The 23,592-nt window shown below is 41.2% G+C and overlaps 1 protein-coding gene and 1 long non-coding RNA gene across 8 annotated transcripts in view; one reads left to right on the top strand and one right to left on the bottom strand.

The window, feature by feature from the left end:
• LOC109918809 (spectrin beta chain, non-erythrocytic 1-like) overlaps nucleotides 1–23,592 on the bottom strand; it is a 258,622-nt gene that overhangs the window by 126,872 nt on the left and 108,158 nt on the right. For 2 of the 5 annotated variants that reach the window (XM_048619797.1, XM_048619796.1), the window contains exon 2: nucleotides 22,973–23,087. The exons of 2 other annotated variants lie outside the window; for them this stretch is intronic. In XM_048619797.1, coding sequence (XP_048475754.1) covers nucleotides 22,973–23,078 — 106 coding nt within the window. In that variant the 5' untranslated portion in view covers nucleotides 23,079–23,087. The remainder of the gene's footprint in view (nucleotides 1–22,972; nucleotides 23,088–23,592) is intronic. One more of the 5 variants, XM_048619799.1, reaches the window with a different exon arrangement.
• Nucleotides 13,725–23,592, top strand: part of LOC125487692 — a 31,536-nt gene continuing 21,668 nt past the window's right edge. Inside the window, exons 1-3 of one of the 3 annotated variants that reach the window (XR_007266060.1) lie at nucleotides 13,725–13,928; nucleotides 17,736–17,848; nucleotides 19,865–21,847. This is a non-coding gene — a long non-coding RNA (uncharacterized LOC125487692). Of the gene's footprint in view, nucleotides 13,929–17,735; nucleotides 17,849–19,809; nucleotides 21,848–23,592 lie in introns of those variants that run through there. The other 2 variants (XR_007266059.1, XR_007266061.1) reach the window with 2 other exon arrangements.

Here is a 23,592-nt window from a genome sequence, read left to right on the forward strand (position 1 = left end):
ACAAGGTTCCTCATGGTAGAATGGTTAACGAGGTTAGATCACATGGAATAAAGGGAGACCTAACCATTTGTATACAGAACTGGCTCGAAGGTAGAAGACAGAGAGTGGTGGTGGAGAGTTGCTTTTCAGACTGAAGCCTGTGATCAATGGTGTGCCACAAAGATCAGTGCCAGGTTTGCTGCTTTCATCATTTATATAAATGATTGTGAACATAGGAGGTATGGTTAGTAAGTTTGCAGATGACACCAAAATTGGAGGTGTAGTGGATAGCGAAGAAGTTTACCTCAGAGTACAACGGGATCTTGATCAGATGGGCCAATGGGCCAAAGATTGGCAGATGGAGTTTAATTTAGATAAATGTGAGGTGCTGTGTTTTGGAAAGGCAAATCAGGGCAGGACTTATACACTTAATGGTAAGGTCCTGGGGAATGTTACTTAACCAAGAGACCTTGGAGTGCAGGTTCATAGGTCCTTGAAAGTGAAGTCGCAGGTAGCATAGTGAAGAAGGCATTTGGTATGCTTGCCTTTATTGGTCAGTGCATTGAGTAAAGGAGTTGGGGGAGTGATGTTGCGGCTGTACAGGGCATTGGTTAGGCCACTTTTGGAGTACTTCTGGAGTGTAATTCTGGTCTTCCTGCTATAGTAAAGATGCTGTGAAACTTGAAAGGGTTCAGAAAATATTTACAAGGATGTTGCCAGGGTTGGAGGGTTTGAGCTCTAGGGAGAGGCTGAATAGGCTAGGTTTATTTTCCCTGGCGTGTCGGAGGCCGAGGGGTGACCTTATAGAGGTTTATAAAATTATGAGGAGCATGGATAGGGTAAATAGACAAGGTCTTTCCCCGGGATGAGGGAGTCCAAAACTAGAGGGGCATAGGTTTAGGGTGAGAGGGGAAAGATTTAAAAGGAACCTAAGGGGCAACGTTTCCACACAGAGGGTGGGGCATTGTGGAATGAGTTGCCAGAGGAAGACTCTATAGCTAGCCACAAAAAATAACAAACCAGATTATTATAAGTTCATTCAAAATGTGATGAAGGATGAGAAATATGTGGATGAAAGAATTGCTTGAAATAAAAATTGGACTGTAGACAGAAGATACAAGAGAAGATACAACATCACTGAAAAAGCAGAGATTCCAAGCAAAGGGAAGAAAAATGCAATTATTTCAAAAATATAGTAAGTTTTAAAATGCCCACCCTTGTTTTCAAATCACTGCACATTTCAACTATCTCTAGCTCGGATTCCCTCTACTTTCCTAAAGGTTCCTCCAATTCTGACTTCTTAGTATTCCTGATTTTAATCATTTCACCATTGGCAGCCATGCCTTCAGCTAACTGGGTAATCTACTTTGGCATTCCATCCCTAAATTTCTCCCTCCTTCTTTAAGGCACTCCTTAAAACCTCCCTCTTTGATCAAGCTTTGCTCACTTAGACCGTGAAACAATGGTAAAAGAGCTATATAAACAAAACCACTAAGCAATTTTGTTAGTGACAAAATCAGAGCTAAGTATTATGTATGAGCTGTCAAAGTTGTTCATACTCTAATATATTAAAAAGAGTATAGTCAGGTGAACTTGATGGTCTAACATGGATACTATCGAATGTGTGGATGATGGGGAGCAGAAAACAGCCTAACTCTGTAACATGATCTCCTGCTCTTACAGATCTTATTTGTGAACTTTCTCAGGTCCATAACGTTGACTTGGTCCCAACCAAGCCATCAGCACTTTCTATGTCAGAAGATTGTTAACTTTAAAATATACAGAGAACTGACATCTGGTTTATTATTGCAGGGCTGCTGCATTGTTGAAGGTGCCACCTGTGATATTAATTCAGGTTCAAATAAATATTCAACATTCTTTTTTTAAATTCATACATGGAATGTAGATTTGGCTGGCTAGGCAAGCATTTAATGACCATTCCCAATTGCACTGGAAAAGGTGGTGGTTAGCTGTATTCTTGAACCATTGTAGCCCTTGTAGTGTAGACATATCCACAGTACTGTTAGGAACCACAATCCAGGATTTTGACCCAGTGATAGCAAAGGAGCTATGATATTATTCCCTGTCAGGATGTGTGAGGCTTGGAGGAAAACTTGCAAGTGGTGGTGTTCCCAGGTGTCTGTTATCCTTGCCCTTCTATGTGGTACAGGTCCCATGTTTGGCAACTGCTGTCTAACCAGCCTTGATGAGTTACTTAAGTGCATCGTGTGAACAGTCCACACTGCTGCCACTATATGTCAATGCTGAAGGAAGTGAATGTTCAGGGTGATGGATAGGGTGCTAATCAAGTGAGCCTTTTTGTCGTGAATGGTGTCAAGTTTCTTGAATGTTGTCGGAGCTTCACTCATCCTACCAACTGGAGAATATTCAATTACACACATCACTTGTGCCCTATAAATGGTGGACCGGCATTGAGGAGTCAGGAGGTGAATTACTCGTTGCAGAATTCTTAGCCTTTGACTTGCTCTAGTAGCCACAGTAAATATACGATCCAATTCAGTTCCTGGTTAATGACAATACCTGGGATATCGATTGTGGGCGATACAGTGATAACACAATGCAACGGGCGATGGTTGGATTCTCTTTTGTTTGGAGATATTAATCGCTTGGTAGTGCTTGTGTCACAATCACATTGCACTAATTGTGGAAACATTCCTGTTCATCAGACTGATCTCAGCATTAATTCTTAGAGACATTTGCAGGCTTCAACTGTGCAAAAACTCTAATCAGGGCTAAATAACAAGAGCCTCTGAACTTTTAAGTAATTCACTGTATGAGATAGCTTATATACGCAAGTCTATCTTTATTTATGATGTTTTCCAAAAATAGTGAAGTTACAACTTCAAGAGAGAATGGAGAATATAGAATCAGTGTAACGTACCACACTAAAACAAAATCTACAAATCATGCTGTAGTGAATGAAAGCACATGATGGGAACAGAGTGCAGAAAGAGATGAAGAAAAAATATTAGTGTGAGAATAGTTTCTACAGGTAGCAGAGATGTAGTCTGTAGATGCCTTAAAGATAGATTAAGAAACATTTGAGAGTCCAAAGCAAAATTTAACAAGTACTGCAAATTGCCGCCAAGATCATGAATGCAATTAAATTTTTACCGGGAATAAGCAGAGTAGAAGTTGATAGTGAAGTAACAAAATGAAAAAAAAATGCAAGAGAATGAAACAGAGGCATGCGTGGTCGCTCAGCCTGTTTAGTACGTATAAGGTTTGGATTCATTGTGGCAGATGGGCAGTCCAGGAGGCTTAAAAGCCCTCTTCAAATCAATGCATAATTGATTAAAAAAAACACAAGGAACATCAATGATACAATGCTGACTGAAGACACTAAGGAGAGATTACAAACATATCCAAAAAGATCTAAATCTGTCAAGTTTGAAACAATAGATCGAAAATAAATGCTACAATAATGCAACGACCATTTGCAAGAATCAATTTGTAAAACAAGAAACTGGCTTGAATGTGTACAGTTAAGTAGCTAGGAATTCCTTAAAATTTGGGGAAAATGATTAAAAACTGTCAAAGCAACCAAGAAATTAAATGAAGAAAATAAAAATGAGAGCACACAACGTGAAAAAATTTGTGTAGAAGTAATTCATTCCCATCAACAGTCTAGAGTTAAATGTTACACATAATTGACAGCATTGCACGGATGTGAAACGAGAACTTGATGATTAAAGGACTGGAAGTGCTTGGGTCATTATTCTACAGGTATATGTTGATGATGAATTGAACATGTGCAGTGATTAATCAAAATAATTCATATAATAAACGGTGAAGCAGATCACAGTGAAAAAAGTTACATATTATTTAGGGGTCACAGGGAAATGAATGTCTTTGAGGCTGACTGAAAAGTTCAAGAGTTAGGCAAAGGACAGTCCCTTCAGCAGAAATAAAACTGAAATTGATCAACAGAACAGGCAGTATCTACGGACAGAGGAGATGATACCAGAATTGAGGAGCTACATTAAGTAGGAAAGATCCAGCAGACCCCACAGGCCTCTTTTCTGTAGAAAGGAAAGAACTTCTAGATGTCTTCAAAATAATAACAACATTTATAGGGTAGAGAAAATTTGCCTGCTTATAGATATCATCAAAATAGGGAGACATAAATTCAAGGTAGGCTCTAATAAGTCCAAAAGGGAACTCAGGAAAGTCATTAGAATGTTAAAACCATTGCCACAAGTACTGGTTGAGGCAAATAGCACAGATGCATTTAAGGGGAAGCCCATGAGGGAGAAAGGTATAGAAACAAGGAAACATAGAAAATAGGAGCAGGAGTGGACCATGTGGCCTATCAAGACTGCTCTGCCATTCAAAATGATCATGGCTGATCATCCGAATCAGTACCCTGTTCCTGCTTTCTCCCCATACCTTTTGATCCCTTTAATCCTAAAAACTATATTTAACTCCTTCTTGAAAATGTTCAATGTTTCGGCCTCAACCACTTTCTGCAGCACAGAATTCCAGAGGCTCACTACTCTGAGTGAACAAAAATTTTCTTAATGTTAATCCAAAATGGCCTACCTCCTACCCTCAGACTCTGGACTCCAGGGTCATTAGGATGGCAGATTTCTTTCTGAAGGACATTAGTGAGCCTGATGGATTTTCCAACAATCGACAATGGTTTTATCATCATCAGTAGATTGGTAACTCCTGATTTTTTTTTAATTGAATTCAAATTCCACCAGCTGCCATAGTGGGATTTGAACCCATGTATGCAGAACATTAGCCTAGTTTCTGGATTAACAGTCTAGCAATAATCATTAGGCCGTCACCTCTCCAAAGATGAACATATTGTTTGCCTTTTTCATCATCTGCTACATTTCAATTCCTGTGATAGGGTTGTGTTGATTTTCTGGATAAAGAAGGGTCTAGATGGAGAGTACTGGATACAAATCACACGTAACAGAGAAAGGTTCAAGAATAGACGGGAAAAGATCGAGATTAACTACAATAGGCTAGACAGGGATATAAATCAGAAGCAATACTAAAGCATTCTCTATATCAGGGCAACACTGAGAAACAGCAACGTCAGTGTCACTAATGTAGAGGATAAGGAGGCTAGGAATGAACCTGTGTGGGAGCAGAACAGTGCAAGTGCTAAAAGGGTCATTGTAAGGCCTATTCAGGTTCCGACATGAACACCATTATCCAGAGAAAACTGTCCAGAGTAAATTCAGCAAGAGGAAGGTTTGGGAGTAGGTGAAGTTTGTCTTGTCACTGTTCCAGAGGGGCCAGAGATGACTTTGAAAGGGATGAAGCTGGAAAAGGACGGCTAATTCATAATGAAAAGATCTTGGTTAAAGCCGATAAACTGGACTTTACTAAGGTAGCACAATAAATCTGAAAATTCATGAATATAGATATACAGGGACTGAACAAAGGGAGAAAAAGGAAGTCGATGTGATGAAATGTGATGAAATAAAATAAACCTTACTAGATGAATATAGCTGAAATTATGATTTTAAGAATAGAATTCCAACTTTAATCCAATGAATTAGAAAAATCTTTCAACATACCCAGATGGTTAAATGACTCTAACCCTAACCACCCAGAGTGGTTTTGACAAAAAGTGTGGTGTGAACTGGTTCAAACACGGTACTGCACTAAGCTTCTTTTACATCAGCTTTCAAAAGATATCTGTGCCATTGATTTTCAATACTTGTATTTCACACAACTGATCTCAAAGCCAATGTAAAATTCACAATTTGCTGCGATGGATCACACAAAAGACCTCTTTTTATTCATGGCCAAGTGTGCAAGACCCATTCATGGGAATCCCATGGTACAAGCCCTCTCCTAAAGCCATTGTCAAAGCACCATTAGCGAATCTCAACTGTGACAGCAACACAGATACTACAATTGGTTCAGGGCCAGGAATTGTAAAAATTTAACCAAGGTGACTGATTCTCTTTCTTCCTTAATTACACCCTAAGCCACAGGCAAGATTTCAATAATACACAATTAATGGATAAGTAATCAACATCACCAGTTTGGGTTCATTGTTTAACCAAGACATTTTGCAAAGTTACATATCGGATTAAAAAAAAGCTTTAAAAATTATTCTTGATAACATTTCTATTGTACATGACATATGAATCTATATTAAAGGACAAGTGAAAAATGTAATTCCACCAAGCAGCACTGTGATGACATAATCACGTAATTAGAGCAGGACCTTGTCTAGCAACAACACAAGCGGAAAATCAAGTTCACAGCTCTAACCATAGCCATGTTTTGTCAAAATATATAAAGGCACATATGCATAAAATAGATCAAGCATCAAATGCAGAGTAAAAAATTGTGAAGCAAAAATTATGCATATAACACTCAGAAATGATCTAATGCACAAATCAACAAATGCACATAACAGAAAGCAAGATATCCATCAGAAATCCGTGCCCCTCTTGAACTACTTGTTCAGGAAATTCCCTCTTTAAAGGAAAGTCTCGTGATCATTTAAGTACTCTATGATATGCAGCAACACGTTCTTTTGTTTTACCCATGGAACAGAATGGACAGCAGCACATCAGAAATTTAACAGACAGCACCAGGCATCTGAACTGAGGAAAGCATGAGACAATACACAAAAGCCATCATATCAGAGGTTTAACACAGCAGAAAATACATGGTAATTTCAGAAGAATGTACCATATACTGTCACATCTATATTAAAACAAAGATTAATTTATACTATTTATCTACACAACTATCATTGCCTGATGGGTTTTTCCCAAGCCGTAACTCCTGTATAAGTGCACAAACAATGCAGCAAATCAACAAATCAACAGGTCGGGATCAATGACTCTATGCTGAGGATACGTTTCTTTTTGGATGACAAAGAAAAAAAAACTGGATGCAACTGCTGATAGAGACAACAGGATTAGTTGAAATAAAGAAGAAGTGCAATTGATCTTACTCATCCAAAATGTCAACTTTACAGTCTTCTCAAAGCAGGCAGGTTTGAAAATCACACGTAAACAGGATATATTCAAAATTGTAAAAGAAGGAATTAACTTCCTTGGTATTAGATCAACTCAGATTATACATTCAATTTGTGGTGATGGATAGAATACCTTCTAATACAGAGGATACAGAGCTACCAACTGAGCCATGCAAAAGAGAATAAGCCCTGAACTGTGTGAAAATCACAATAGAGATTCTCTCTCAAAGCTAATTATCAAAACATATTATCATGACCTGTGGACACAAACTGGTTCTACACACTGTGATATTGTAGGGTGGATGCAACGTATCACATTCTTGAAGAATTCAATCAGGACAGAGTCACAACGTCTGTCTACTAATAATGGATGCACCTGCATTCCTGCTTTTTTTGTCACAGAAACTGTCCTTTCCTTCATTGTTACCCAGAGACAAAACACTTTTGTATCCTTACTCTTCTAAACAGGCAAAGTAATGCCCTCAGCACAATTCTTCATATTTCATCTGTTGATTGTAATGACCCCAATAGCAGTCACAACTGTGAAAACAGTATCATTATAATTCAGGGACTATGTCAAGACTGACATGAGGGAAGGCCACAGCTGTTTGAACCTGTTGAAGTGATGACTGAATCAGTGACTGGCAAATTAAACATTTTTCTTTACTTTGGGATGATGTAGGCAGAATAAATACAATCTGAGATAAGAAGATCAAATTTAACAGATCAGGTACAGTCATAGTCTGCAGTTAACTGGATTTGACCAAATTGCAGCAATTTGTTGCCGAGCAAAGAAACCTAGAGGCGTAGGGGCATAGTTCCTTGAAAGTGAGTCGCAGGTAAACAGGGTGGTGAAGAAGGCGTTTGGCACACATGCCTTATTGCTCAGACATTTGAGTGTAGGAGTTGGGACATCATGTTGCAGCTGTACAGGACATTGGTGAGGTCACACTTAGAACACTGTGTAGAATTCTGGTTACCCTTCTATAGGATGGATGTTGTTAAACTCAAGAGGGTGCAAAGAAGGTTTACAAGGATGTTGCCGGGACTGCAGGGTTTGAGTTATAGGGAGAGGCTGAATAGGCTGGGGGTTTGCCCCTGGCGTATTGGAGGCCGAGGGGTGACCTCATAGCAGTTTATAAAATCATGAGCAGCATGGATAGAGTGAATAATCAAGGTCTTTTTTCGAGGACATGGGAGTCCAAAACTAGACAGCATAGTTTAAGGTGAGAGGAGAAAGATTTAAAAGGGACCTGAGGGGAAAATTTTTCACACGTGTCTGGAATAAGGTACTAGAGAAGGTCATGGACACTGGTACAATTACAACATTTAAAAGGCATCTGGATAGGTACACGAATATGAAAGGTTTAGAGGGATATGGGCCAAACGCTGGCAAATGGGACTAGATTAATTTAGGATATTGGTCAGCGCAGACAAGTTGGACCAAAGAGTCTGTTTCCATGCTGTATAACTCTATGACTCTACGTGAGGATGACAACAGAACTAAAACAAGTACAAGAAACTTTTTTAAACAGTCTTACTGATTAATTTTAAAATAGGAAAGAAAAAAAGAGAAAATATTGAGCACTGAGGAAAGGGCAAATTTTGCCATCATCTAGCACAATGTAAAAAGTGGTGAACGTTAAACCTTTTAGCGTTGTCTCTTCATTTTTTTTTACCTTTTACTCTTCATAATGTCATCGTACAGTTTCATGGACATTAGCAGGTATCTGTTACCTTGCCCATCAAGACACTACCATACATAAAGACAAGAAAGGAATATCAAAAAGTAATTCAACTGCCCAATCCTATCCTTAGCCAATGTCCACATTTACAACATCCAGGAGTGAACCATTAGGCAGTGACAATAAGCAGGAAATCTGGCTGATGTTTGCATCACATATAGACAGGGTGGTTAAAAAGGTGTTTAGAACATAAGAACTAGGAGCAGGAGTAGGCCGTCTGGCCCTTCGAGCCTGCTCTGCCATTCAATAAGATCATGGCTGATCTTTTCGTGGACTCAGATCCACTTACCCGCGTTCTCACCGTATCCCTTAATTCCTTTATTGTTCAAAAAAAATCTACCTTTTTTTAAAAAACGTTTACTGAAGTAGCGTCAACTACTTCACTGGGCAAGGAATTCCATAGATTAACAACCCTCTGGGTGAAGAAATTCCTTCTCAATTCAGTCCTAAATCTGCTCCCTCTAATCTTGAGGCTATGCCCTCTTGTCCTAGCTTCACCTGCCAGTGGAAACATCCTCTCTACTTCTATCTTATCTATTCCCTTCATAATTTTATATGTTTCTATAAGATCCCCCCTCAATCTTCTGAATTCCAATGAATATAATCCCAATCTACTCAATCTCTCCTCATAAGCCAACCCCCTCAACTCCGGAATCAACCTAGTGAACCTCCTTTGCACCCCCTCCAGTGCCAATACATCCTTTCTCAAGTAAGGAGACCAAAACTGCACACAGTACTCCAGGTGTGGCCTCACCAGCACCTTGTATAGCTGCAACATAACCTCTCTGCTTTTTATTTCAATCCCTTTAGCAATGAAGGACAAAATTCCATTTGCCTTCCTAATTACTTGTTGTACCTGCAGACCTACCTTCTGTGATTCATGCACAAGGACACCCAGGTCCCTCTGCATAGCAGCATGCTGCAACTTTTTACCATTCAAGTAATAATCCTTTTTACTATTACTCCTACCAAAATGTATGACTTCACATTTATTTACATTGTATTCCATCTGCCAGACCTTTGCCCACTCACTCAATGTATCTATGTTCCTCTGCAAAGTTTCACAGTCCTCTGCACACTTTGCTTTGCCACTCATCTTAGTGTCGTCTGCAAACTTTGACACCCTACACGTGGTCCCCAACTCCAAATCATCTATATAAATTGTAAATAATTGCGGTCCCAACACCGATCCCTGAGGCACACCACTGGTCACTGACTGCCAGCTAGAATAGCACTCATTTATCCCCACTCTTTGCTTCTGTTCGTCAACCAATCCTCTATCCATGCTAATACTTTACCCTTAATGCCATGCATCCTTATCTTATGCAGTAGCCTCTTGTGTGGCACCTTGTCGAAGGCCTTTTGGAAATCTGGGTACACCACATCCACTGGGTCTCCATTGTCCACCTCGCTCATAATGTCTTCATAGAATTCCAAAAGATTTGTCAAGCATGATCTGCCCTTCATGAACCCATGCTGCATCTGCCCAACGGGACAATTTCTATCAAGATGCCTTGCTATTTCTTCCTTGATAATAGACTCAAGCATCTTCCCCACTACAGAGGTTAAGCTAACCGGTCTATAATTCCCCATCTTTTGTCTACTTCCCTTTTTAAACAGTGACGTCACATTTGCTGTTTTCCAATCTGCTGGGACTGCCCCAGAGTCCAGCGAATTTTGGAAAATTACCGCCAGTGCACCTGCTATTTCTCCCGCCATCTCTTTTAGTACCCTGGGATGCATTCCATCAGGGCCAGGAGACTTATCAATCCTTAGCTCCATTAGCTTGCCCAACACTACCTCTTCCGTTTGGTACGCTTGCTTTCATTGCTCAGTCCCCTGACTAGCGAGTTGGGATGTCATGTTGAGGTTGTTCAGGGCACTGGCAAGACCTCTTCTGGAATACTGTGTCCAGTTCTACTCGCTCAGTTGTAAGAAGGATATTACTCAGCTGGAGAGGATTCAGAAGAGATTTACCAAGATGTTGCCTGGTACGGAAGGTGTGAGTTTTAAAGAAAGGCTGGGACTTTTTTCACTGGAGCATAGGAAGTTGAGGGGTGACCTTTTAGAAGTTTATAAAGTTATGACGGGTATAGATGGAGTCAATGGTAGTTGTTTTTTCCGTAGGATGGGGGATTTCAAGATTAGGGGACACGTTTTTAAGGTGAGACAAGAGAGATTTTAAAAAAGACATGAGGGGAAAATCTTTTACTCAGAAGGTCATTCATGTGTGGAATGAACTTCCTGAGGAAGTGGTGGATTTCAGGTACAGTTACAACATTTAAAAGACATTTGGATAAGTCCATGGATAGGAAAGGTTTGGATGGTTATCGGCCAGGAGCAGGCAGGTGGGACTAGTTTAGTTTGGGATTATGTTCAGTATGGTCTGGTTTGACCGAAGGGTCTGTTTCTGTGCTGTATGACTCTACGACACTACGATCCCCACTATCCAACGCCTGGTAATTGGCAATTACAATAGTTAAATGGGATGGTCTCACTGAGCAAAACGAGCACCATTCATCAAGTAAACAGAGCCTCTACTAACAAAAACAGAAGTTGTGAAAAAGCTCAGCAGGTCTGGCAGCATCTGTGGAGAAAAATCAGAGTTAATGTTTCAGGTCAAATATACTAATACAGATTTTTGAGTAGCTTAGTTTAAAACACATCAGACATTTGTCCAGTCCACAATTTTGAACAGTCATGCCTGTAAGCTTGTTGCCCAAGATGACAATGCCAAAACCTATTGTGTTATTGTCTTGACAAACCTGGTTTTAAGAGTCAGGCATAAATGCAAACCAGACAGCTTGTACTGCTTTCCTCCAATTCAAACTAAATAACTGTCAACCTGAGAGCATACTTTTACATGGGGATGGGTTTCTTAGTTCATTGGGTATCAGGCTGAATAACACAAATGTAACATTTTTAATTAACAGATCTACATTATGTTAAGAAACCAGACCGCGATCTTCCTATTTACACAAACTTTTAATATTCTGGGTCAGCGAAGACGCCTCACTCATAGTGCAAGATTGAAAAGAATGTATTTTGTTTGTGAGTACACAGTGTAAACAGAAAAGCTGATTTGAACAATTCATGTACTGGGTATAGATTGGGTACTAACCATAGAGCTGCAAGGAATGTTTAAGCCTTCAATGCTTCACAAGGATTTTAATCCGATAAAAGGACTTGGATAGTATCTATAGGTCAAAGGTTATACAACATGTACATACTCAAACAGGGTGTGTGTGGTTGAGACAAAGAAAGGGAGACAAATAAAAAGAAGAGAGAAAAAAAAGTTTTCAAATTTTTGTTCGCATTAGCATTTCTCACAATCTCAAGATGTCCTAAGTCCCTGAAAACCAATGGAGAGTAGATATTCAACCAGCAGGGGGTGCACATTGGATTTCAGGTGCTTTAAGACAACTAACGCACACAAACATGACTTCTAGTCCACATGGATGGAAAAGTGCACAGGCTGCAGGCAGACCAAATTGAGCTTGGCACCCAAATCCTGCCGTGCATTCATTCCTGCACAAAAACTCTGGTCCAAGAATGATATTTGATTTGAGTTATTGTAGTCACGTGTACCTAAGGACAGTGAAAAACTTTGTTTGCAAACAGTACAGGCAGATCATAGTAAGCAAGGACATACAGATCATAGCATGCTTAAGAGTGAGGCATTACACTACACAGGAGGTGTGCAAAGCAAGGTCAACACTAACATGATCAACATTACTTGAAGTTAGACAGTCCATTCATCAGTCCAATAACGGCGGGGAAGAAGCTGTTCTTGAACATGTCCCTGTGTTCAAGCTTCTGTATCTTCTGCCTGACGGGGTAGGAGGGGTCTTTGATGATGTTGCAGAATGTACTCTACTGATTCAAAATAATAACTTGTGATTCCAAAACACAAACAAAAAGATAATCTGATTGTCTTCATAAAATGAAAATGTCCCTGTTTGATAACTGGCTTTATTGTAGTGAATATAGAATCAGAGAATCTCTACAGTGCAGAAAGAGGCCATGTGACCCATCAAGTCTGTACCAACCCTCCAAAGAGCACCCCACCCAGAACCAGTCCCCCCACACTCTCCTCGTAACCCTGCATTTACCAGGGCTAATCCACTTAGCCTGCAGATCCCTGGGCACTACCGACAATTCAGCATGGATAATCCACCTAACCGGCATATCTTTGGACTAAAGGAGAAAACCAGAGCACTCCGCAAACTCCACACAATCACTCAAGGGTGGAATTAAATTCAGGTTCCTGGTAGTGTGAGGCAGTAGTTCTAACCACTGAGCCACTGTGCCATCCGATTATATGAGTAAATAGCACTCTGAGTGAGATATGTGATCAAGAAACATGTTTGCACGGTACTGTTTATATATGGGATAACCGAAGATGAGGGATTAGCTGCAGATCCATCTACATTACAATGACAGGCAACAAGAGAAACAAGACAGTCAAGGTCTTTTTCCTTGGGTGGGGGAGTTCAAAACTAAAGGGCATATTTTTAAGGTTGAGAGGACAAAGTTTTTAAAAAAGGGGCAGAGTGGTTCATGTATGGAATGAACTGCCAGAGGAAGTGATGGATGCAGGTACATTTAAGACGTTGGAATAAATACATGAATAGGAAAGGTTTGGAGGGATCTGGGCCAAGTGGAACATGGTCACCTTAGTCTAGTTGGACCAAAAGATCTGTTTCCATGCTGTATGCTCTAAATTCTCTATCATGGTGAACCCCATTAAAATTATTTTTTAAAATTGTTTTGCAAGCTAATGTGATCAGCATGTCTGGACGCTCCCACATTTCCATAGTGGTGCAATGATAAAATGACTCCCAACAATTCATCACTCCTCACATTAAATTCAAGCTTTCCCTTTAGCTCAACAGTACAAGCAGTACCAATGAATATAAAGCTGTATGGACCAAACAGAATATTTTTAATTCCATGTGTCTGTTCCCAACACATTCAAGATAGTGCCTAGCGCCATACACGCCCTATGGGCTGTTCCCCAGATGCATACTCAGACAAACATCGATTGCGCCCAGAGGACCATCGACTCGGGGAAAGATGACCTTCGGTCAGCCGAAACTTGGTGGTCTTCCAGTGTAAAGTATCAACCTTGACCGAATGTTGCAGACTGGGACGTTGCCAGGTTCAGGGCTATATACTGTAGCACTCCAAAGCTTGGGGCAGTTGCCTCCAAACACAGTGGGGTAAGATCACAGTCAAAGGTCTTTCTGCCAAAGTACAATGAAGATCTGTTCAGTTGTCAGATGCCTCTTGTTGCCTCAAAATGAATATAAATAATTTCCTGCATGATTAGAAAATGCCTTTGTTTTGCAACTGCAGGGCAGCTCTGAAGATTGCCTAATTCCAATGTGTTGTTTGTCCTTACTCAGCAAAGGACTGACGTGAACCTTTTCTATGTCTTATAGAAAATGTTTTTATTCATAAAGTATATTTTTCAAATTAAAAAAAGGTGCGAACAACTTCCATGTCGCTGTGCTAGGCTCAACTTGAATGAGGTGCAAACTTATGCTGGAGTTCCACACTTCAAGTCAAACTAGTGAGTCTGTTTGCTCTTGGACTGGTTCAGATGCAGAACTTTATCAGTGTGCAGGCATGCGTTTGTACTGTTTATCATTATTGCTGCCCCATTCCAATTAAATGCACATACGACATAGATATATCCCTGTTATACTCACAAATCCTTAGAGTGTGGAATCAGGCCATTCAGTCCATCATATTGATAAGTGTGAGGTCATCCATTTTGGTAGGAATAACAGGAAAATGGACTATGTTTTAAATGGTAAAAAATTGCAGCACGCTGCTGTGCAAAGGGACTTGGGTGTCCTTGTGCATGAAGCGCTGAAGGTGGGATTGCAGGTGCAGCAGGTGATTAAAAAGGCAAATGGAATTTTGTCTGTCATTGTTCGAGGGATGGAGTTTAAAAACAGGGAGGCTATGCTGCAGCTGTATAGCGTCCTGGTGAGGCCACACCTGGAGTACTGTGTGCAGTTTTGGTCTCCTTACTTGAGAAGAGATATACTAGCACTGGAGGGGGTGCAGAGGAGATTCACTCGGTTGATTCCAGAGTTGAGAGGGTTGGATTATGAGGAGAGACTGAGTAGGCTGGGCTTATACTCATTGCAATTCAGAAGAATGAGGGGAGATCTTATAGAAACATATAAGATTATGAAGGGAGTAGATGAAGTGGAGGCAGGGAGGTTGTTTCCGCTAGCAGGTGAAACTAGGACTTGAGGGCATCGCCTCAAAATAAAGGGAAGCAGATGTAGGACTGAGGTCAGGAGGAACTTCTTCACCCAAAGGGTTGTGAATCTGTGGAATTCCCTGCCCGGTGAAGTGGTTGAAGCTACCTCACTGAATATTTTTAAGGCAAGGCTAGATAAATTTTTGAACAGTAAAGGAATTAAGGGTTATGGTGAGTGGGCGGGTAAGTGGAGCTGAGTCTCAAAGATCAGCCATGATCTTATTAAATGGCGGGGCAGGCTCGAGGGGCCAGATGGCCTACTCCTGCTCCTAGTTCTTATGTTCTTATATTCACACCACCCCTCTGAACAGCATCCCACCCAGACCCACTATACCTGTACCCCTGCATTTTCCATAGCTAATCTAGCTGGCCTACACATCTCTGGACACTATGAGCAATTTAGCATGGCCAATCCACCTAACCTGCACATCTTTGGACTGTGGGAGGAAACCCACGCTGACAGAAGGAGAATGTGCAAACTCCACACAATCAGTTGCCTGAGACTGGAATTGAACCCAGATCCCTGGCACTGTGAGGCAGCAGTGCTAAGCACTGAGCCACCGTGCCACCTCAAATCTTCGAATGATTCTCGTGTGCCACTCTAGTTAGTGAATGTGTGTTGTCTTCTTCCACCCCTAGCAGGGTTTGACTTAAAATTTGAAATAACTGTACAGAGCCTGGTATCCCATCACTCAGTCACCCTTTATTTACTATGCACTGTTCATTGGCTGTGGCCAGCCAGCCGGGAGTCAGTCCCCTCAACTGAGGAGATACCAAATTCCCCATTTATAAAGGTCAGCCAGGGCTTTCTGATTGGTCCAGATTAACAACCACAATCAAGGATCTCAGTTAACAAGATCCACCTGGTTCCAATCACTACACTTTTTTTTAAAAACTAGTAACCCTACTGCAGCTGTAAAACATGAAAGCAGGGATTGAATGGTAAATCCTTCTTGGCCGCACAATGCTATAGGTAGGAAACTGTAACAAGTTAAAGACTGTTGTTGGGGAGTAAATTTGATCAGTACCAGAACTGATCTGAATGAGAAATCAAGCAATTTCTGACTGGTAAGATGCTGCACATATGTACATGGTGCTCCATCTAGTTGTGGCGATAGCCAGAAACACTGCCTTTTCAATTTCTTTCTCTGATCCGAGTTGACACTGAAAGATTTCCATGTATTTTTGTTTAAGGGTATACCAAGCTTCAAAGCTAGGTTTGGTTAACTGGGGTGATGATGGGAGTGAGACAGGGGAGGGCAGTGGAAGAGTAAAGTTCCAGGGTTGGCCAAATTTGCAGGAAGGGAACAAAGCTAAAAATTGCGGAATGTCATACTAACTTGCCTAGTCCTAAGGACAAATTGGGAACAGGTCAGGCAAGTAGGTGGATGTGGAGGCCATGGTGAGTGACTCAAACTCTTGAGGGAAAATGGACATAGTTCGCCAATGCTATGTTGCTCAATGGTTGATTAGAGTTGGGAGGAATGACCACCCTTCATGACGTCCTCATCAATGATTCTGCCACAGGATGTCTCCCAGAAACAATCTTCATCTACTGAAATGTACTGATGAGAATGTCAGACGAAGGCAAGATTGGACTCCTCTGGAATGCCCTTTGTGGTCAAACTGTCTGCCACACGTGGTTTAGATTTTACATGAAGAAAAGTGTGTGCTTTGTAAGAAGAAAAATGAACATGCTCCAATCATATGCATTTTGCTCATTTTCATCTGTTGCCTCATTATTACAGCTCGGTCTGAAATCAAGTCTCTACTATTTTCTATGTTATCTCATTTCTATGACATCACCTCTTTGTCTCTTTTAAATTGAGAAGCCTAACCTTCTCCAGCCTACTCTCAGAGCTCAGTTTTTTAATGCTAAGGTCAGTCTTGTGTCGCTTCACCATACCTCATTCATGATTTGAAGGGTAATTTATCTTCAGGTTTACTGCCAGATTAGTGCCACCAACAGGTTATACTTGTGAACCAGCAAAATTAGTAGCAATGAAGAATTTTTGTTGGAAAAAAATCAGATCTTCTTGTCATTGCTAAACTAATATAGAGCTCACTTTAATCACTTAATGGTGTAAGACATGACTCTAACTAACTTCTAACTAGTGGAGGGTCAGTTTTCACATAAGCATTATAGATTTTTTTAAATCTTTACAGTGTGGAAACAGGCCAATCAGCCCAACAAGTCCACAACAATTCTCCAAAGAGCATCCCACCAGGACTCACCTCCTACCCTATCCCTGTAACCCGGCATTTTCCATAGCTAATCTACCTAACTTGCACATCCCTGGACACTGTAAGCAATTTAGCACAGCCAATCCACCTAACCTGCACATCTCTGGACTATGGAAGGAAACTGGAGCACCCGGAGGAAACCCACACAGACACAGGTAGAATGTGCAAACTCCACACAGACAGTCGCCTGAGGCTGGAATTGAACTCAGGTCCCTGGCACTGTGAGGCAGCAGTGCTAACCACTAAGCCATCATGCTGCCGATGGTGGACCTTGAAATGCTGCTATCTGAATACATAAATGCTTAACGGATTCATATATAATGATTTACAGCAATGTAATTTCAGTATTTGATTTGATTTGATTTATTTATTGTCACATGTACCTAAGTGCAGTGAAAAGCTTGTTTATGAGCAGCACAGTCAAATCATAGCAAGCAAGGGCATACAGATCACAGGGTGAAAAGACAGAGGCATACAGGTTTTGTTTTTCTTTGTTCATTCACAGGATGAGGGCGTCGCTGACCAGGCATCATTTATTACCCATCCCTAATTGCCCAGAGGGCAGTTCAAAGTCAACTACATTGCTGTGGGTCTGGAGTCACATGTAGGCCAGAACAGGTAAGGATGGCAGATTTCCTTCCCTAAAGGACATTAGTGAACCAGATGGGTTTTTCTGACAATCAACAATGGGTTCATGGTCATCATTAGATTCTTAATTTCAGATATTTTATTGAATTCAAATTCCATCACTTGCCATGGCAGGATTTGATCCTGGGTCCCCAGAAGGTTGTCTGGGTCTCTGGATTAACAGTCCAGCGATAATACCACTAGGCCGCTGCCTCCCCCCAGGGCATATGCTAGGCAAGATCACCATTACTCAGGGAGTCCATTCATCAGTATAATAATGGCAAGTAAGAAGTTCCATGAACCTGCTGGTGCATGTGTTCAAGCTCCTGTATCTTATGCCTGACAGAAGAGGCTGTAGGAGAGCAGTACCAGGGTGCGATGGGTCTTTGATGATGTTGGCAGCCTTTCCACGACAATGAGAAGTGTAAATGGAGTCCATTGATGGAAAGTTGGCTTCTGTGATGGTCTGGGCTGTGCACACAACTTTCTGTAGTTTCTTATGTTCCTGGGCAGAGCAGTTGCCGTGCCAGTCCGTTATGCACCTGGCCACTATGCTTCCAGGTTTGCATTTTATCAATGAAAACAACAAACGAAGCATTATCTGAGCAATTTCTGTAAATGTTATGAGCTACAATCAGATGTTACGGTAAATATCACAAGCAGCCATAATATGGGAACTGTCAAAGGAAAATCTCTTATTAAGCCCATTCAAGAGTACTAATGAAAGGGTTAAGCATTTTGTCTTTTGATCTCACGCAGCATTTACAATCAATGGTGTGTGCAGAGCTGTATTTACTGATTCTGAATGTCATGTGCCATCCAGAAACCTCATAAAGAAACATTAGTGCCCTGAAGCAACACTAGTCTGTTATCTACAACTAAAAGACATTCCGAGCAACACAAAAGCTATTTAAGAATCCTTAATGCATGTACATTGCTGGGTAGGCAACTCAAAGACACAAGGGGAAAGAAACCAGCATGGTCATATAGAGGAAAAGTAAACAATACCTTTATTTTCTTTTGTTATTTCATTTAACAACTAAAATATTGTACAGTGTGCTGAAACCTTATGTCTCTCAGAAGCATCTCAAAACACACTGTAAAGAAGGGTCTAGACCTGAAACGTCAGCTTTCCTGCTCCTCTGATGCTGCTTGGCCTGCTGTGTTCATCCAGCTCTACACCTTGTAAAGAAATGAGTTGCTTTGTATAGCAGTGACTGGGTTACTTAAGCCTTCCCTGCAAAATGCAACAGGTGACCATTTATTCTGTTATGCAGAGCACTGCAACAAGCATCTACCTTTTAAAAAAAATCAGACTTTTTAAACTTGGAACTTTTAATGTTCAATCAAGCAGGTACCATCACATACGTCATCAGTAATGCATAGATTATGCACTTGAACCCTGATAACCTTGTGACCTCAGCAGCCACCATGCCAAGTACATGACAGTCTGAATGCTTGTACAAGTGGGTGATACAATCAATCACAGAATCCCTACAGTGTGGAAACAGGCCCTTTGGCCCAACAAGTCCACACTGACCCTCAGCACATCCCACCCAGACCCATCCCCCTATAACCCACCTAATCTACACATCCCTGAACACTATGGGCAATTTAGCATGGCCAATCCACCTAGCCTGCACATCTTTGGACTGTGGGAGGAAACTCACGCGGACACGGGGAGAACATGCAAACTCCACACAGACAGTCGCCTGTGGGTGGAATCGAACCCGGGTCCCTGGTGCTGTGAGGCAGCAGTGTTAACCACTGAGCCACCGTGCCACCTCCAAAAAATAGCAGAGCAATACTTGCATTCCCTGACCAGGAAGCGAACTTGGGCCGCAGCCTATCGGAGTTTACAGAAGAAATCATTTGGGAAATTTTGTCATCTCATATATCACGTTTGCACCTAATATAGAACTAAATTTTTAACTCTTTCACACTGGCCACAGATATGCCCTGGTACTGAGGCAATACTCAGTATTGATCCATGCTTCGTTTATGCAGGGAGCTCAGATCAAAAGAAGAAACATGAAACAATGGAACCATGACTGACAGCCACACCACTCGGAAAATCCAATGCCTGGTCACAACTTGAATACAAACATTTTAACAATCTGAGCCTGAATCTCAGATTGGTTATGCAAATTTTTTTGTGTGTCTAAAATTCAGGACTGCTGTGAACCACATGGACAAGCCTCAGTAATTCTGGTGCCTTTGGGATCTCTATTTTGTCCCAACGGTGAGTGAGTGCAATAGGCATGTGCACAAAATCAACTGCTACGATATTAAGCTCCCCAAAAGAGTCATAGAGATGTACAGCATGGAAACAGACCCTTCGGTCCAACTCATCCATGCCATCCACATATCCTAAATTAATATAGTCCCATTTGCCAGCATTTGGCCCATATCCCTCTTAAATCCTTCCTATTCATATACCCATCCAGATGACTTTTAAATGTTGTAATTGTACCAGCCTCCACCACTTCCTCTGGCAGCTCATTCCAGACATGCACCACCCTCTATGTGAAAAAGTTGTCCCTTAGCTCCCTTTTAAATCTTTCCCATCTCGCCTTAGACGTATGCCCCTCTAGTTTTGGACTTCCCTACCCTGTGGAAAAGACCTTGACCACTCACCCTAACCATAGCCCTCATGATTTTATAAACCTTCATCCCTCAGCCTCTGATGCTCCAGGGAAAACAGCCCCAGCCTATTATGTCTCTCCGTGTACTAAAAGAGCTTTTTAAATGTTTGAATGTCTCTATATTTTCAGTGTTAAATTTCCCAGTTCCCCATTTCTCCTCTTTATGCTACCCTCTCTACAACATCATCTGAATGCGCAACGTTATTTTCCACACAAATGCTGAAAACATCCAGCTCTCCTTTAACTCGCTCGACCTCTTCAACATCTCTGATTTGTTATTTTACTTGATCAGCATGAAGTCGTGATTGGGCAGCACTGAATGTCTTTACAAATTCTAAATCACCAGCCATAATGCCATCTCCTGCCCTCTGTGGAAGATGTTCAAGCAGAACCAGTCTCTTTACAACTTTGGTTTTGTATTTGAACCTGAGACAAGTTTCTACCTTTATATCCACTCCAGTAAGCAACACTACCTACTTGCACATTTAACCCATTACCTAACTCTGCCTTTACTCTAGCTTATTTGTCACTGAAGCACTCATTCAGGTCATTATTACCTCCGGACATGACCAATCCAACACGTTCTGAGTCAGTCCCACATTTTCTACACTTCAAAAATTTGAGGTCATTCAAAAGATCGCTGCAGATGTATCTTACAAAAAGTTCCTGACCTATACTGACTCCCATTCCAGCAATTATTTAATTTTAAAATTCTCAGGCTTTGTTTTCAAATCTCTGCATGGCCTTGCCTTTTCCTATTTCTGTAACCTCTCGATTTCTACAACTCTCCAAAATCCAAGTTCCCTACAATTTTTGCGCATTAGGTGACTAGGTGGTCTTAAACTTAAGTATTATTGAAGCTGCACTCATCCAGGCTAATACATTTCTCAAACATGCCTGATAGACAGGCTGTGGGGACTGAGGAGGTGAGTTATTTCCGAAGAAGGGTCTAGACCCAAAACGTCAGCTTTCCTACTCCTCTGATGCTGCTTGGCCTGCTGTGTTCATCCAGCTCTACATCTTGTTATCTCAGATTCTCCAGCGTCGGCAGTTCCTACTATCTCTATACAATCCCTGGCTTCTTTCCACATCAAAATCGCTCCACCACTGTTCCTGCCTTCAATTGCCTAGGCTTTAAATGTTGGAATTCTGTCCCCAAACATCTTCACCCCCCCCCCCCACTACCTCTCTTTCCTCATTTAAGATAGTCCTTAAAACCTAGCCCTTTTACCAAACCTCTACTGAACAGCTGCAGTATCTCAAGCAAAACTATGTCAAATTTCATTTGGCAATGCTTTTGTGAATCGCCTTGTCATGTTTTACTTCATTAAAGGTGTTAAATAAATGTAAGCAATCTTGTTATTGAGGGGGTTAACAAATGCAAACTGCAGACAGGGACAAGGGGAAATAATAAATTACAAATTGTTCCCAGCAAAATAAAACCTGCATATATCATCATTACTAAAAGGGTTGCCAAAGGGAAATTAAAAATTCAACATGCATTATTATTTATCAAGCCATAAACTTTAATTCTGAAATCTTCATGGCTTACAGTAATTTTATTTTAACTCTGTGAAACAGAGTGTACAGTAGGGGAGGAATCAACATGTCAAACATGTTCTCTCACTTATCTGGATGCACTGCATCCAATAACTTTACTTATGGGTGCAGCTCGTTGTGGAATACTGACACAACAGCAACAGGCATTACTAGCATGAGTTGATGCAGCTCAAAAACAGTCAAGTACAGAGGCATGGTCCTCTGTCTATTAACTGCATTTCATAATATAGCTGGGATCAAACTCCAGGAACTAACAGAATTTTGGTTTGGGACCCTACATGTACTAAAATTCCACTATTCAAGTGTTCAAGCCAAATTAAAATAGCATGTCCTGATATTACCAATTTCAGATGTGGAAATTTAAATCAGTCAACAACCCAAACAACTAAACTTGTCCAATTCATTCATTCAATCAGGTCAATGATCATACCAAGTTTTTCAGCATCATAGACTAGCAGCTCCAGCACAATATAAAAAAAAGGCTGCAATTATGCAAACACAGTAGAGCCAGTCGCACATGTTTACTCAGTCTGTCTCCCTGTAAAAAGAGTACTGAAGGAGCCCACAAAGGCCAGTTTTCCAGTTGCGGAGCAGATTTCTTGCACTGGTCTCCTGAAACAGGATACAGAAAAAAGATGCTCCTGGTGTACTAATAAACCACAATACTCTTTGCCCACGCTTAGACCCACATCAAGAAACCACATGGAAGTCTGGAACAGACTGAAGTTGTAAGAAACTGAATTGCCAGACAGAAACTACAGCAAGCAACTTCCCTTCATTTCTCACTCAGGCAGGCACCGCTTAAAGTTACAGCACTTCTGTCTCTTGACTACATATTTACAGAACACACAGCACCATGTAAACTCTGTTGCTGGTGCCTGAGAAGGAAAGGCGGGAATCAAAATCTTACCTTGCAGCTGCTTGAATCTTCCCTCCAGGACACTGGAATACTGTGTTGAGTTGACATATGCCGCTGGTGACAGGGGTGGTGTCATAGATCTCCTCTGTATCTCCATCTGATCGAGCTAAATCAAGAAGGTTTCAAATGTGAAATAAAATTTAAAAAGTGAGGTGGGGACAGAAAAAACAAATCCCCCTGAGTCTGAAAACTAGGATCCTTCAATCTGGCCACTGGATCTTTCATACGATCAACATCAGCAGCTCTCTGGTTTGAAAGCAACACGATGGGAACTTCAGCTACAACTGTGTCTGTGAAAGGAGGATTCCCTCTGGCATTTCTCCCCCTTTATTTGTGTCCTGACTTCGAAAAGCTTTCTCAGCCACAAATGCTACCAAAAGCGCGCCCAATCTTATCCAGTAGTTGCCGCTTCTTTTTTTGTTGTTGTTTTCCTTCAGGCTCCAACCGAAGTGAACATTCCCAAACTCCCGGAGTAAAAAGAAATCTAGAATCCTCTGCCACCAGTACCCCAGAGAACTTTTGTGCTCCAAGCGCACACCTTTGTTGAATATGCAAAGGACTGCTCCCTCTGACCAGCAGCCTGACGTACTCAGTTATTACATCACTGAGCT

Source organism: Rhincodon typus, chromosome 43, assembly GCF_021869965.1.
Source record: "Rhincodon typus isolate 14 chromosome 43, sRhiTyp1.1, whole genome shotgun sequence".
NCBI classification, from domain to species: Eukaryota; Metazoa; Chordata; class Chondrichthyes; order Orectolobiformes; family Rhincodontidae; genus Rhincodon; species Rhincodon typus.